This window comes from Stegostoma tigrinum, chromosome 11 (genome assembly GCF_030684315.1).
Source record: "Stegostoma tigrinum isolate sSteTig4 chromosome 11, sSteTig4.hap1, whole genome shotgun sequence".
NCBI classification, from domain to species: Eukaryota; Metazoa; Chordata; class Chondrichthyes; order Orectolobiformes; family Stegostomatidae; genus Stegostoma; species Stegostoma tigrinum.
The window spans coordinates 16,405,133-16,418,428 of NC_081364.1; the positions used below are offsets into that span (position 1 = coordinate 16,405,133).

The 13,296-nt window shown below is 40.2% G+C and overlaps 2 protein-coding genes across 6 annotated transcripts in view; one reads left to right on the plus strand and one right to left on the minus strand.

Moving 5' to 3' along the window:
* LOC125460227 (uncharacterized) overlaps window positions 1-13,296 on the minus strand; it is a 120,659-nt gene that overhangs the window by 105,023 nt on the left and 2,340 nt on the right. The window lies entirely within an intron of this gene.
* Window positions 1,318-13,296, plus strand: part of LOC125460228 (deoxyribonuclease gamma) — a 29,331-nt gene continuing 17,352 nt past the window's right edge. For 2 of the 4 annotated variants that reach the window (XM_048547416.2, XM_048547419.2), the window contains exons 1-5: window positions 1,318-1,422; window positions 2,176-2,249; window positions 7,773-7,882; window positions 8,755-8,843; window positions 11,729-11,812. In XM_048547416.2, the coding sequence (XP_048403373.2) occupies window positions 7,802-7,882; window positions 8,755-8,843; window positions 11,729-11,812 (254 nt within the window). In that variant the 5' untranslated portion in view covers window positions 1,318-1,422; window positions 2,176-2,249; window positions 7,773-7,801. Of the gene's footprint in view, window positions 1,423-1,820; window positions 1,890-2,175; window positions 2,250-7,772; window positions 7,883-8,754; window positions 8,844-11,728; window positions 11,813-13,296 lie in introns of those variants that run through there. The other 2 variants (XM_048547417.2, XM_048547420.2) reach the window with 2 other exon arrangements.

Here is a 13,296-nt window from a genome sequence, read left to right on the forward strand (position 1 = left end):
TCATCCCAGGATCAACACTATCTGAGCTGCCTCCTGTGAGGCCTTGGTTCAGATCCCACTTGCTCCAGGGATGTGCAACAACACCTCTGAACAGGTTGATTAGAAAGTAACAATATCTCTCCTTAGAAAAGAGACTGAAAACTGTTCAGTGTGCCAGCTGTAGTCTAACATAGTTTTAGCTCTTCAGTTTTATGACCTCCTTATCTATATTTTATTTTTATGCAGAATATTAACAACTCAAACTGAGCTGGTGTTTATTAACCCATGAACATGCTTCAGGCCTGGATGAGACTAACAGCAAAGTCCGACTCCTGTAGTGTAAACTTGCTGATGATTCAGTAGGAGAGTTTTCCAAGTGAATCCCTTCTCACACTCAATGCAGGTTAATGGCCTCTGACCAGTGTGAATTCACCGTATTACTGTGAAATGGGATGATTGCTTGTACCATTCCCACAGTGAGAGCATCTGAAAGGTCTCTCTTGAGTGTTAACACATTGATGGGTCATCAGATGGCTAGAACTTTTATTGATACTCCATTCTCTTTAAAATAAAGGCCAACACTTCATTTGCCTTCCATCTTACTTGTTGAATTTGTATGTTAACTTTCTGCAATAGATGCAAGACTCCCAAATCCCTATTCTGTAGCTTCCTACTGTTTTTCACCATTTAAATAATATTCAAAAGGTTAATTTTCAGTGCCTGGCTGTACATTACCCTTGTGAACAATCACAGTGGCTTAAAATAAAAGTGTTTTTAAAAGCATTTTCTACGTGTGGTAGAGGCGGGAAGGTGGTCTTTTAAAAAGACAGTCTAACGGCAATCATTGGATAACAAAGGGTATTTGTGGTCACCAGGTGGTGTGCAAAGGCAGTGGGCCATGAAATGAACCAGAATGGAAATCCGTGAGCAAGAGAGTGGAAGGCAGATACATGGTAGGCAGGCACATTAGGAATATGGGTAACCAGAGTCGGCAAGATCTACGTGGGAAACATTGCGTGTACTTGACTTGTTGGTCACTCACTGTGGGCTTTCCTCTGTTCCCTTAAGGCCCAGTAAATGCACCCTTTGTCCATTATCATGCATGAGTCACTTATTGCACGCCCACTAAAGTGGCTTCAGTCTATCCCTAATGATCCAAAAAATAGAATGACCTGCCTTTCCCTTGCCAGTAACATTGAACGTAATCTATTTTTAGTGCGGAATGAACTTTAGCATCAATCAGCAAGTGCAACCAGAATAAGTAAACTATTTAGCACTAAACTAATATGCAAATCAAAGCCTGGCCGATTTTTTCAATGCATTTTCTCAATTGACCTCACCGCGTACAGGTGTTAACCAAACTCACTGGGTTGTACTTTCACCTGAGGTGGAAGTTGTGGGTTTAACTGGAAAGGCAAATTAGCAGGACTTATACACTTAATGGTAAGGTCCTGGGGAGTATTTCTGAACAAACAGACCTTGGGGTGCAGGTTCATAGCTCCTTGAAATTGGAATTGTAGGTAAATAGGATAGTGAAGAAGGTGTTTGGTATTTTTGCCTTTATTGGTCAGTGCATTGAGTATAGGAGTTGGGAGGTCATGTTGTGGCTCTACAGGACATTGGCCAGGCCACTTTTGGAACACTGCGTGCAATTCCGGTCTCCTTGCTCTTGGAAAGATGTTGTGAAACTTGAAAGGGCTCAGAAAAGATTTACAAGAATGTTGCCAGGGTTGGAGGGTTTGAACTATAGGGAAAGGCTGAATAGCCTGGGGCTATTTTCCCTGGTATGTCAGAGGCTGAGGGGTGGCCTTATAGACATTTCTAAAATCATGAAGGGCATGGATGGGGTGAAAAGACAAGTTGTTTTCCCCAGGGTCGAAGACTCCAAAACTAGAGGGCATAGGTTTAAGGTGAGAGGGGAAAGATTTAAAAGGGACCTAAGGGACAACTTTTTCATGCAGAAGGTGGTGCGTGTATAGAATGAGCTGCCAGAGAAAGTGATGGAGGCTAGTACAATTACAACATTTAAAAGGCATTTGGATGGGTGTATGAATAGGAAAGGTTTAGAGGAATATGGGTCAAATGCTGGCAAATGGGACTAGATTTATTTAGAATATCTGGTCGGCATGGACGAGTTGGACTGAAGGGTGTGTTTCTGTGCTGTACAGTTCGATGACTCTATCGTTCACTTATCAGGTTTGACCACTTTTCAACTATTGTTTAAAATCTACACAGACTGAAAGTGCTGGAACGGATCTCACTTGAATCAGGTAAAGAACTCTTTTGTTTATTTGTTTAGTTAATGCTTCAGCACTTGTGGTGATGTCAAAAAATTATGTTTAAATAAAAATGGGAGATTACCTATGTACTTTCAGGGATATGAAGCTTTGAAAGGAGCAATTCCAGAAAACTTAACTTCGTGGGGTATTTGTTGAAAAGTCAGTCTCGCTTGTCTTGCAAAGTCAAAATTTTGTCTCTGTAATTATTATGAGAATCAGGGTTGCTGTTATTTTTAAGTCAGATTAAAATGAATCTGCTGGCCAAACCGAGATTTGCAATCTTGCAAAGAACTTAAAAATGCAAAACAATTAAAGCCAATTCACCTTGAAGCTATTTACACTTTTCAACAGATGGCTCTCAGATTTCGAGGTGGTTTTATTTCAGATAGAGAGGAAATGTATGAGTTTGTGTAACTGAAATCTGATTTTCTCAAAGCTGAAGCTTGAAACCGGTAGAAAAAAAACTTTGAAACTGATAACTTGATAATTTTCTGAATTTCATAAGGAGTGGTTTGCTTGTCCCTATAAGACAGTGATATTTATAACATAAAGACAAAATATACAGGAGAAACTCAACAGGTCTGGTAGCATCCGTAAAAAAATAGAGTTACTATTATATTATAATATATGTTGTCAATATATACATATTCTATGATGTAAAATTGTTTTGAAAGCCTTTTGAGTGAGTTTAAAAACAAACCAGTGTTAACACTGACTGAGGCAAAGCAAAGCATGTGGTATGTAATGGGGCCAGGTAGAGGGAGACTGACGTAAATGTCAATCATTGAAGAATGCAGTAACACCTTCGCAAAATGTCAGAACATGTAGCAAGGTAATATCTACAGAACATTTCGGCTGCTGTCTACAATCAGCAAATGTCAAGCAAAGCAGACTGCAGCAGAGATGAAAGTGAAAGACTGGTCAGGGATACATTTCTGAAGAAAGACCCACGCCATCAAATTTATTTTCTGGAAATAACACTACTAAGTGTTTTTAAGGATGGCTGTCTAACTCATATAATGAACTTATATCATAAAGTTGTCATCATCTCAGAGGACTACAGGGCTGGTCTCATTAACTGGAAGATCACTGTAGCGATTGTAATGGGTTTAGCCGGGTAGCTGACGTCGTAGAAACTTAAAGACCTGCAGGTGCTGTAATTCAGAAACAAAAACAGGAATTGCTGGAAACGCTCAGCAGGTTTGGCAGTACCTGTGGCGAGAAATCAGAATTAATGTTTCGGGTCAAAAGTCCCTTCCTTAGGCTGTTCACAAGATCAGAGGGGGGGATGCTGTTTTAGTAATTAGTCACTTGGTAAATATAGAAATTACTGATGGAGCAGGCAGCCTTAAATTGATAGAAAATGCTGGAAATAGTCAGCTGCTCAGGCAGCCTCTATGAAAAGAGAAAGATTTAGATCAATGGCCCTTAGTTTATATTAAAAACAATGCTTCATGTCAAGAGTGGCTCGATTTCATTGAAATTGGAGATGGAAGATAGAGTTTATTTAGCTCCCTGAACAACTCTGCTATAAGATGCAAATGAGCTTTTACCCCACTTTATTTGTCAGAATATCTTCATGATTAAAGTGATCTTTGGAGGATTGTACAAGAAGCAAACATGGCGGGGGGAGGTGCGCGGGTGTGTGAGCAAATGATCTTTTCTCATTCATTAACCTGTAAACATCTTGAGAAACAGAATAAGGTAATTTGGTTAATGTTACTTTTCCTTTGATGTTTTTGACTTCGACTAAGATTCCCTGTCTTTGCATTTGCATTTAATTGATGTATTATGTGGGTGGGAAATCTAAATTGTCAAATAATTACTGAAGCATCGACCAGCCTGCTCTGAGATACAGAGGGAGATGAAAAACATCTTGGTAGGGCATAAGGAGATTCTGCTTATAGGGTCAGGCAGCATTGTAGAAGCTAGATCCAGAGTGAGGAAGAGTCCTTAAGAAAATTGGATATCCAAAAGTCAACACTTGAGAAAAAAAACACACACATTTTTCTGTGTGACTAAGGCCTTGTTACTTAACAGATTGTTTTGTCACCCTGACCACAACATTTTATACAATGTCGAGAGTCCGAACAGAAAATGCTGTAAACGCTCTGCAGCTTTGGAAAGAGGATGTTGTGCTCTGTCAAAGAACAACTCAGCATATTGACCCTAGCTTCATCTCTCCATAGATGCTGCTTGACCTGAAGAGTAGCTCCAGATATTTCTGTTTCACAGTTCCATTTTATTTTGTTTTACACCGTGATATAGTCTGATAATGCATTCAGTGTGTCATTTAAAATAAGCACAGAGAATGCTGGAGAAATTTAGCAGGTCTGGCAACATCGGCAGAGAAAAAAAGAGTTAATGCTTTAAGTCTGATATGACTCTACTTCAGGAGTTCCTTGATTTAGCATAAATGGTTCATCTTTCTTATAGTCATTTCCCCAGTGTTGAGTCATATAAAATATCTCCACTACTGGTCAACCACCATGTATTTTATCTTCCTAGTCTATTTTAGCAACTCTAGCCTTGTACATCTGTAATTTCCTTTTTTTAATGTTTAAATAATGGTTTCAGATCCATGTTTTCTACCCCTAAAACTGAAAATGCAATCCTATATTGTTATAGTTACACGTGTGGACGCATCTTTTACCAGGAGTTCATTGTTTATTCCTGCCTCATTAAACTTTGCCAGATTTAAAATAACCTTCCCCTGTTTGTTTCCATGATGTATTGTTCTAAGAAATTGTCTCAAACACATCTATGAAATCAGTTACTTCAACCAGCTTGTTTAGTTTAAAGCCTAGAATTGCCCAATAATTATTACGGTACCTTTCTTACAAATTCTGCTACTTCTTGATTATTAACTTGTTCCAAAGTGTAACTATTGTTTGGGGATGGGAGGGGGCAGCTTTTCTACAAACTACTCCCATCAGTCACTTCTTTCTCTTGCTAACTGCTGGCTATCATATTATGCAATTTATTTCTGTTTACACGACCAACACATCCATCTCATTCTGCATAGATAACAAAGTGTGGAGCTGGATGAACACAGCAGGCCAAGCAGCATCTCAGGAGCACAAAAGCTGACATTTCGGGCCTAAGCCCTTCATCAGAGAGCTCTCTGATGAAGGGTCTAAGCCCGAAATGTCAGCTTTTGTGCTCCTGAGATGCTGCTTGGCCTGCTGTGTTCATCCAGCTCCACACTTTGTTACCTTGCATTCTGTAGCATCTGCAGTTCCCATTATCTCTGATCTCATTCTGCATGATGTGTGGAGTCAGTTCAAGACTTTAATTTCGCCAAGTTACCACTTAATTCCTGCTCTGACCCTAATTACTGGTACACGCTTTTGTCCTTATGCTCTATCCCTTCCTTTCACAGACTAGTTATTCTTAACCGCATCGCCACACCACAGTATTACCTTGTTCTCTCTTTTTAATCTTCTAAATGTGCCTTCCCCTGATCCTTGTCCCCTCAATTTATTTAAAGTCTTCTCCATTCTCCTGGTTTAATGCTTCACAAGGACTTTGTCTCAGCTCAGTTTAAATTAAATCTTTTCTGTGCATATTGTCCCCATGTCTGTATGGGTTTCCTTCGGTTTCCTCCCACAGTCCAAAGATATGCAGGCTAGGTGGATTGCCCATGCTCAGTTGCCCATAGTGTAGATTAGGTGGATTATTGGGAGATGGGTCTGGGTTGGATGCGCTGAAGGTTGGTGTGGACTTGTTGGGCTGGAGAGCCTGTTTCCACACTGTAGGGGATCTATGATCTAATGGAATGGTTCCCTCAGCACTAGTGCCAGTGTGTCATTAATTGAAACCCAGCTCTTCCACACCCACTTTAAGTCATGCATTTAAGTGCCTGATACTATTTACTCTCTACCAATCTGCTCATGGCTCAGGTAGTAATCCAAAAACCATTAATCTTGTCTGTACACTTGATTTTAAATTTTGAATGTAGTCTTTCATGCTCCTTCAGAAGAAACTCTTTCTTATCTCATTGGCAATCTCATGGTTCACCAAATTTTATCTTCCACCTCTTATTTCTGTCCTTCTAGCCTGGGGGAGACGTCCTTATCCCGGTACTAGGCGGGGACCACATACTGATAGAACAGTAAAGCACAGGAACACCATGTTTGCATCACCTACGATGCCTTTCCCGACTAAGCCCATCTGCCTGCCCATGGTCCACATCTCTCTATTCTTTGCTTGTTCTTGTGTCTGTCAAAATGCCTTTTAAAATTTGCTATTGTATCTGCTTCTACTACCTCCTTGGGCAGCACATTCCAGGTAACTAGCATCCTCTGTGAAAAACCCGCCTTGCACATCTCCTTTAAACTTTCCCTCATTCACTTTATGTCCCGTAGTATTTGGCATTTCTACCCTGGGAAGCAGACTCCGATTATCCACTCAATCCATGCCTCTCATAATTTTCTACACTTCTTTCCAGTCACTCCTCAGCCTCCGACATGCTAGTGAAAACTTCCCAAGTTTGCCCAAACTTTCCTTCATAGCTAATACACTCCAATTTTCTGAAGAAGGGTCTCGACCTGAAACCTCAGCTTTCCTGCTCCTCTGATGCTGCTTGGCCTGCTGTGTTCATCCAGCTCTACACCTTGTTATTGAACATCCTGGTAAACCTCTTTTGCATTCTCAGCAAAGCTTCTTCATCCTCTTGTTGGTCTGATGACCAAAATTTCACACACTACTCCAAATGTGGTTTAACGAAATTCTTATACAGCTGCAATACGACTTGCCAAGTTTTATACTCAATGCCCCAACCAATGAAGACATCTTCTTTACCACTTTATCCAGTTGTGATTCAAACATGTGACTATGTAATGCATTTGGACAACAGCTATCGGGTATTTCTCTTTTGGTCTTACCCCTGGGCTGCTTCTTCTCTTGTAAAAGACCAGAATGGGTTGAGTTCCTACACGGCACTGAATCTCCTCACTCACCAAATACCAAAGTTAAATACTCTGACAGTGCTATATTCTATCAAGCTCGGCTCCATATAAAAGAGGTTACAGATGAAAGACTATTATTTGGAATCTTAACAGACTACTCAGTTAATGCCTTTACCTAGTATTCCTTTATGTACACTTTCCAGAGAAGTCACTGGAAGTGATCAGAAGCAGGAATCTGGCTGATCTTTCTCTTGTATCACCCAGAGACCAATGAGTCTAATTATAACATTTTAGCTATTAGCCCAGCTGAGACAAGCTACATCTGCAGGGGTGACAGTTTGGGCCTAAGACCCACTTAGTTTGTTTGACTCCATACTTGCTATAAAATTGAGCATGAAGGAAGCTTAAATAAAATGCATGACCAACTCAGAATTAAACATATATTTCCTTTTCAGAAAGGGCAAGAAATATCATACACAGAATCGCAAAGTGTAAATTAAATCCCATTTAGAATAAAACAGTGTTATTTACTTGAATGAGCCATTTTGTGCCAATGCGATGCCTGTGTGCTAATATGGCTGATGTGTTTCTTTACCTTTACTAGAATCCTGAGTCAAACATTTGTGAGCGAAGATGAAGGTTGCTGCATTTAATATTCAGCGGTTTGGGATGAGCAAAATCTCCAAACCCAAAGTCACGTCAACAATTATCAGTGTGAGTCTCGTCATAATTTTACAGTGTTGCTTGCTTATCACTATAATATTTCAAGCCAACTGAAAATGTGTTTAGGAAGCAATTCAAATCACCTCTGTAACTAAGATAGTAGGAATTGCAGATGCTGGAGAATCTGAGATATCAAGGTGTAGAGCTGGATGAACACAGCAGGCCAAGCAGCATCAGAGGAGCAGGAAGGTTGATGTTTCGGGCCTAGACCCTTCTTGGGTCATAAATGTAAACATGGCAGAGATGGGAAAATAGCAAAGTTTGTACCCATCACTTTTCCACTTAACTAAATCTACTACCATGATGAACCCAAAACATGTGGAAAGAAAATTCCATATTCTTTGTCTTATTGCTTCTGAATCTTCTTTTATGAAGTGTCAAAGTCATTTCCACAAGTCTGTCTCCTCCACTTGCCTTCTCATCATATCAGATAATATGTGAAGGGACTCTGTGCATATGTGTCTTCAAACATATGTCAGTTACTATGCACCGATTGTATAATAATCCACCATTATTTCCCTTGTGCAGCTATTTACATGTGCATACATGTTTGTAGCAATTTATACTGATCTTGGTCAAACTCACAAATATTTTCATCTTTTCACCCAATCATTGCAAGAGAAGGAGGGGTGCTGCATTTAAAGTAATAGAGAGATAGAGATTGATTGATTATTGACTAGAAATCAAGGGATTTTTAGATTTGGGATGTATTTAATCAGAACTACCAAGATCCATTGAATATTCCCTTCAGAAGATCTTCCTTAAGACCCAACCAACTTTTCACAAGGAAAGGTTGAAAGATTTATTTCAATGTGTTAGTGTGTGTTACATGACAACATCATAAAATTGTTACATTTGCTTAGATTTTATTGCGCTATGACATTACCCTGATAATGGAAGTCATTGACAGGACAGAAGAAGCCACAACAAAGCTGATGGAGGAGCTCAATAGGTAAGTACATTCAGTTAACCAATGTGCTGCAGTGTAGTACTCTGGTGATAGTAGTACTTGGCTAGTCACCAAGAAATCAGAAGTTCAAAGCTCAGTATGTCAAATGGTGAAATTGAACTCAATATAACTGGCAATCGCCACAAAAGCCTAACTGATTTATTTTGTCCTTCAAGGAGAGAGCCTGCCACTTCTAATGCATCTCATTCTCAGCGGACTCTAAACTGAACTACAACATTGAATCTTAATTGCCCTCTGAAGTAGTCTAGCAAACTATTTAGTTGTCAAGTTCTACTCTGCCACTTTTTGCATAGTGTGGCCAGCATTGGAATGAATGGCCAGTTGACTTGCTTTTAGTGTGTTTGCTTATTGCAGGAACATTTAGCCTGGACACAAGGAGAATTTCTTCATTTCAGATACTGCCATAGAATTTTGCATGTTCACCTGTCTCTCTAAAGGTACCCTAGTACCTGCCAGTGTACTGGTCAAAAGTCTTGGGTCCAGATGATATGTTTATGTCTTGAAATGAGGCTTCAACCCAATGCCCCACTGGCAGGGAACAATGTTGTCAACTGTGGCAAGTGGAATCAAGAAGGTGGGTAAATGCCAGAGCAGGGGAAATTATATATATTCGTGGTAATTCCAAAAGCACTAAATTTGCATCAAAATAGACATTTTAAAGAAAATTTATCAAGGCTTCTTCTTTGATTCTATTGCTTCCCATTCTCAAAATATTCTAACGTGTATCTCTGCTGGTCAAGATCTTACTTCCAAGCAAATGATTTTTGTGACAATGTGCTGATTTCTGAAGCAAAGCGAAGAAGTTCTTTCAAAATCTTGGTCAGTCTCTATACCTCAACCATCGCCAGCAAAATAGATTGCCTTCTCAGTTATCTTATTGCTGCTGGTAGGAACCTAGCTATCAGAGGATCCCAGAATTGCTATAACACAGAAAGTGGCCCTATGGGTCATTGTATCTGCATTGGTTCTCCAAAGGAGCAATTTGCACAGCATCACTCCCTCATCTTCTCCCCGCGTCCCTGAATATTTTTCCCTTTCAGATTATGATCTAATTCACTCAAGAGTCACCACTAAATCTGGCTGTGTCACCTTGTCAGAAATGCATTTCAGATCCCAACCACTTGCTGTGTGAAAAGACTTTTTTCTCGCGTTATCATTGCTTTATTAGGAAACTATGTTTAACCTGTGAATTCTTGTTCTAGCAATGTGGATATAAAATTGGTTGAGGGATAGAAAACAGCAAGTAATGGTTGATTGGTATTTTTGGGCTGAAAGAAGGTTTGCCGTCTAGTTCCCTATGTCCTTTGGCATTCCTGATACAAATAAATGATCTAGATTTTGATGTGTAAAGGGCAGTTTCAAAGTTTTCACAATTAACAAAACTTGGAAGAATTATAAACTGTGCAGAACTTCAAAATGGCAATGACAGTGGAGTGGATGGATGGTTGGCAGAAGCAGTTCACTGCAGAGATTCGTACTTAGTCAAAATGCTGGGAAACCAAGTTTCAATGGTCTTGTTTTGCATTATAACAATTCTGTAATTCCCAATGGTTGCTATGCAAGTACAGATGCACACAATGGAAATTCAACAAAAGCTTGCCCTACTTTCTGATAGAATTTGCACTGAGTGTTGTGAGGAAGCAGCCAATGGCAGCATGAAAAGCATAACATTCCAGCTGGGCTGTAAGGCAGCATTAGGCCTCACTGTATGAATTTCCTGCTAATCTTCTCTCTGGTCCTCACCAATTTTGAACATACAAGCATATAAATTAGGTGGAAGAGTAGACCATTCAGTCTTGCTTCCACTCCACCATTTGGTAAGATCATGGGTAATTTGATTGTGGCCTTCATTTTCCTGTCTACTTCAGTGACATTGTGACTTTCTTACTACCTTAGTCAGCCCTAAAAATATCCAAATAACCCTGCTCCCGCCAATCTTCAGGCATGAGTTTTCTGCAGACTCCTGACCCTCACAGACAAAGAATGCCTCCATGGGGCAATTTTTTTTTTAAACAGACAGTGGTTCTGGCATGGAATGAACGTCCTTGAGGAATTGGTTGAAGTGGACGCAGTTACAACATTTAAAAGACTTAGATAGAACATGAGTAGGGAGGGTTTAGAGGGACATGGACCAGGAGCACACAGGTGGAACTATTTTAGTTTGGATTATGTTCAGCTTGGACTGTTTGGGCCAAAGGGTCCATTTTCATAATATATGACCCTCCAACTGAGAGTCTGTCTATTTTTAGGCAGTGTCCCATGTAACTTAGCCTCTTTTCCATTCGAAGAAACATCCTTTCAACATGTGTTTTATAAAGATCATTTCTAAATCATCTAAACACCAATGGATAAAGGCTGAACCTGTCCAATCTTTCTTCATAATTTAAAACCTACCATCCCACTTATCAATCAAGCGAATCTTTTCTTTGTGGCTTCGAATTGAGTAGGATCAGGGAGGAGAGTCCCAGATGTGTCATTGCAATAGGCTGAGAAGGACTACACACACTCACCTCCATGCTCTTACTTACGGGGGTCCCTCAATGATGCCGACACCAGACACTCAGTATCCATCTTCTCCTCTTCCTGTGGATTACCTGTACTCCCAGCAGTAGTCACTAAACTCCTCTGGTGCTGATGGAATTCTTGAGCCCTCTAAGTTGGGACATTCTCCTTGATGAAAATGAAAGCCCCATTCTTAATGTATCGAGACTACTCTCAATATATTGTCTGACTTTTGACTTGTGGTGGAAGGTTAGGGATCTGTTCCCCAATAAAATCCACACTTTAGGATTTTAATCCAAAGGGCTGATGGCAGCTGCTTGTTGATTCTCTGCACTTACCTTTCTATTTCTTCTCCACATCTGCAGACAAGCTAAAAACCATTACTCCTTTGTATTAAGCAAGCCCCTGGGACGAAAGACTTACAAGGAGCAGTATCTCTTTATTTATCGGTGAGTAAAGAAAAAAATCAAAGAATACAGAAGGTTGTCAAATAGGGGGTTTTGATAAGCTCGAGCAAACACTTGAGTTTTTGTTTGTTTTTCTAAGGTGTGAAAGTTCAGTGTCTAAATCATGCATGTGTCCAGTTTACCTCAATAGTTTGCTAATTTTTCATATTTGCACATTGTAACTCTTGCATTTCTGCTGGGAGCTTCACCCAATAATTACAACGAGGGTTTTCTTAAAATGTACAGCCATTGAAAAGAAACAAAACCATAGAGGTGGGAGTTTCTCTTTTGGCTGGAGAGTTAGCAAGAGAACTCCCAGGGATCCTGGGAATCAGCAGATAGACTTCCAGGATTGCGCAAGACAAAGGTGTAAATGACTTTGTGGCAGGATGTTGTAGAATTATAAGGTTGGACATCACAGGCGGAAGGCTCTGGGGTTTTGGAAGTAAAGTCAGGATTTCGGGCTCGGAGGATATCCATCTCCTCTATGCCTTGCTGGCAAAATGCTTTCTGGAGACTAAGTCCAAGCAAATGCTCAGGAATCAATAAGAGACATGAGGAGTACACTTTGTTTCACAGGCATTTTGTTTTGGAATGCAACACATTATATGCTATTAGGATGGAATGGGGAACTTATTTCGAAGGAGTCTTGAAAGCCAGTCAAAGCTGCTTTAACACTGCTGTTCAGATGTTAGTTCATGTATCAAAAATCTCATTGCTGCCAGTAGCCGGGTCAGTGCAAAAGTTCCATTTTTAAGTCGGCCATTCTGGTTGTCTCTGGTATTTTTGGGGCTGATAAGCAGATCCTGAGGTGATCGTGGGAAGTGCATTTCATCGGTGCAGTCACAAAGTTGTGTCACAATATCAACACATGAAATCCTATATGTCAGCTTTATGGTAACATCCTTGATATTTACTCCCTCCATTACTGATGCACAATTGTAGTCATGTGTGCTATCTACAAGGTCAACTTGAACAACTCACCATAGGCACCTCTGACAGCACCTTCTAAAAGCTCAACTTTTACTACATAGGACAAAAGCATTAGATATATGGGAACATCACAACCTACAAGTTCCCATTCCAGTGAAAATATTTCACTGTTCTTTAGCATCGCAAGGTCAAAATCCTGGAACTGTCTCCCTCTTGGTATTGTGGGTGCACCTAAACTCCAACGACTACATTGGTTTAAGAAGGCCACTCACCACAACCTACTCTAGAGCAATTGAGAATAGGTAATAGATGCTGGCTTAGCCAGTGATGCCCACTTCTCATGAATCAATTAAAAAAAATGAAAATGTTAGTATCCTGTGTATATTTTGAAATGAAATACCCAGCTCTTTCAGTGAGCCCCATAGAAAAACCAGCTGTGCAAAGCAGTATCTCAGTGATAACAAGGTGTGGAGCTGGATGAACACAGCAGGCCAAGCAGCATCAGAGGAGCAGGAAAGCTGATGTTTCAGGCCTAGACCCTTCTTCAGAAATGG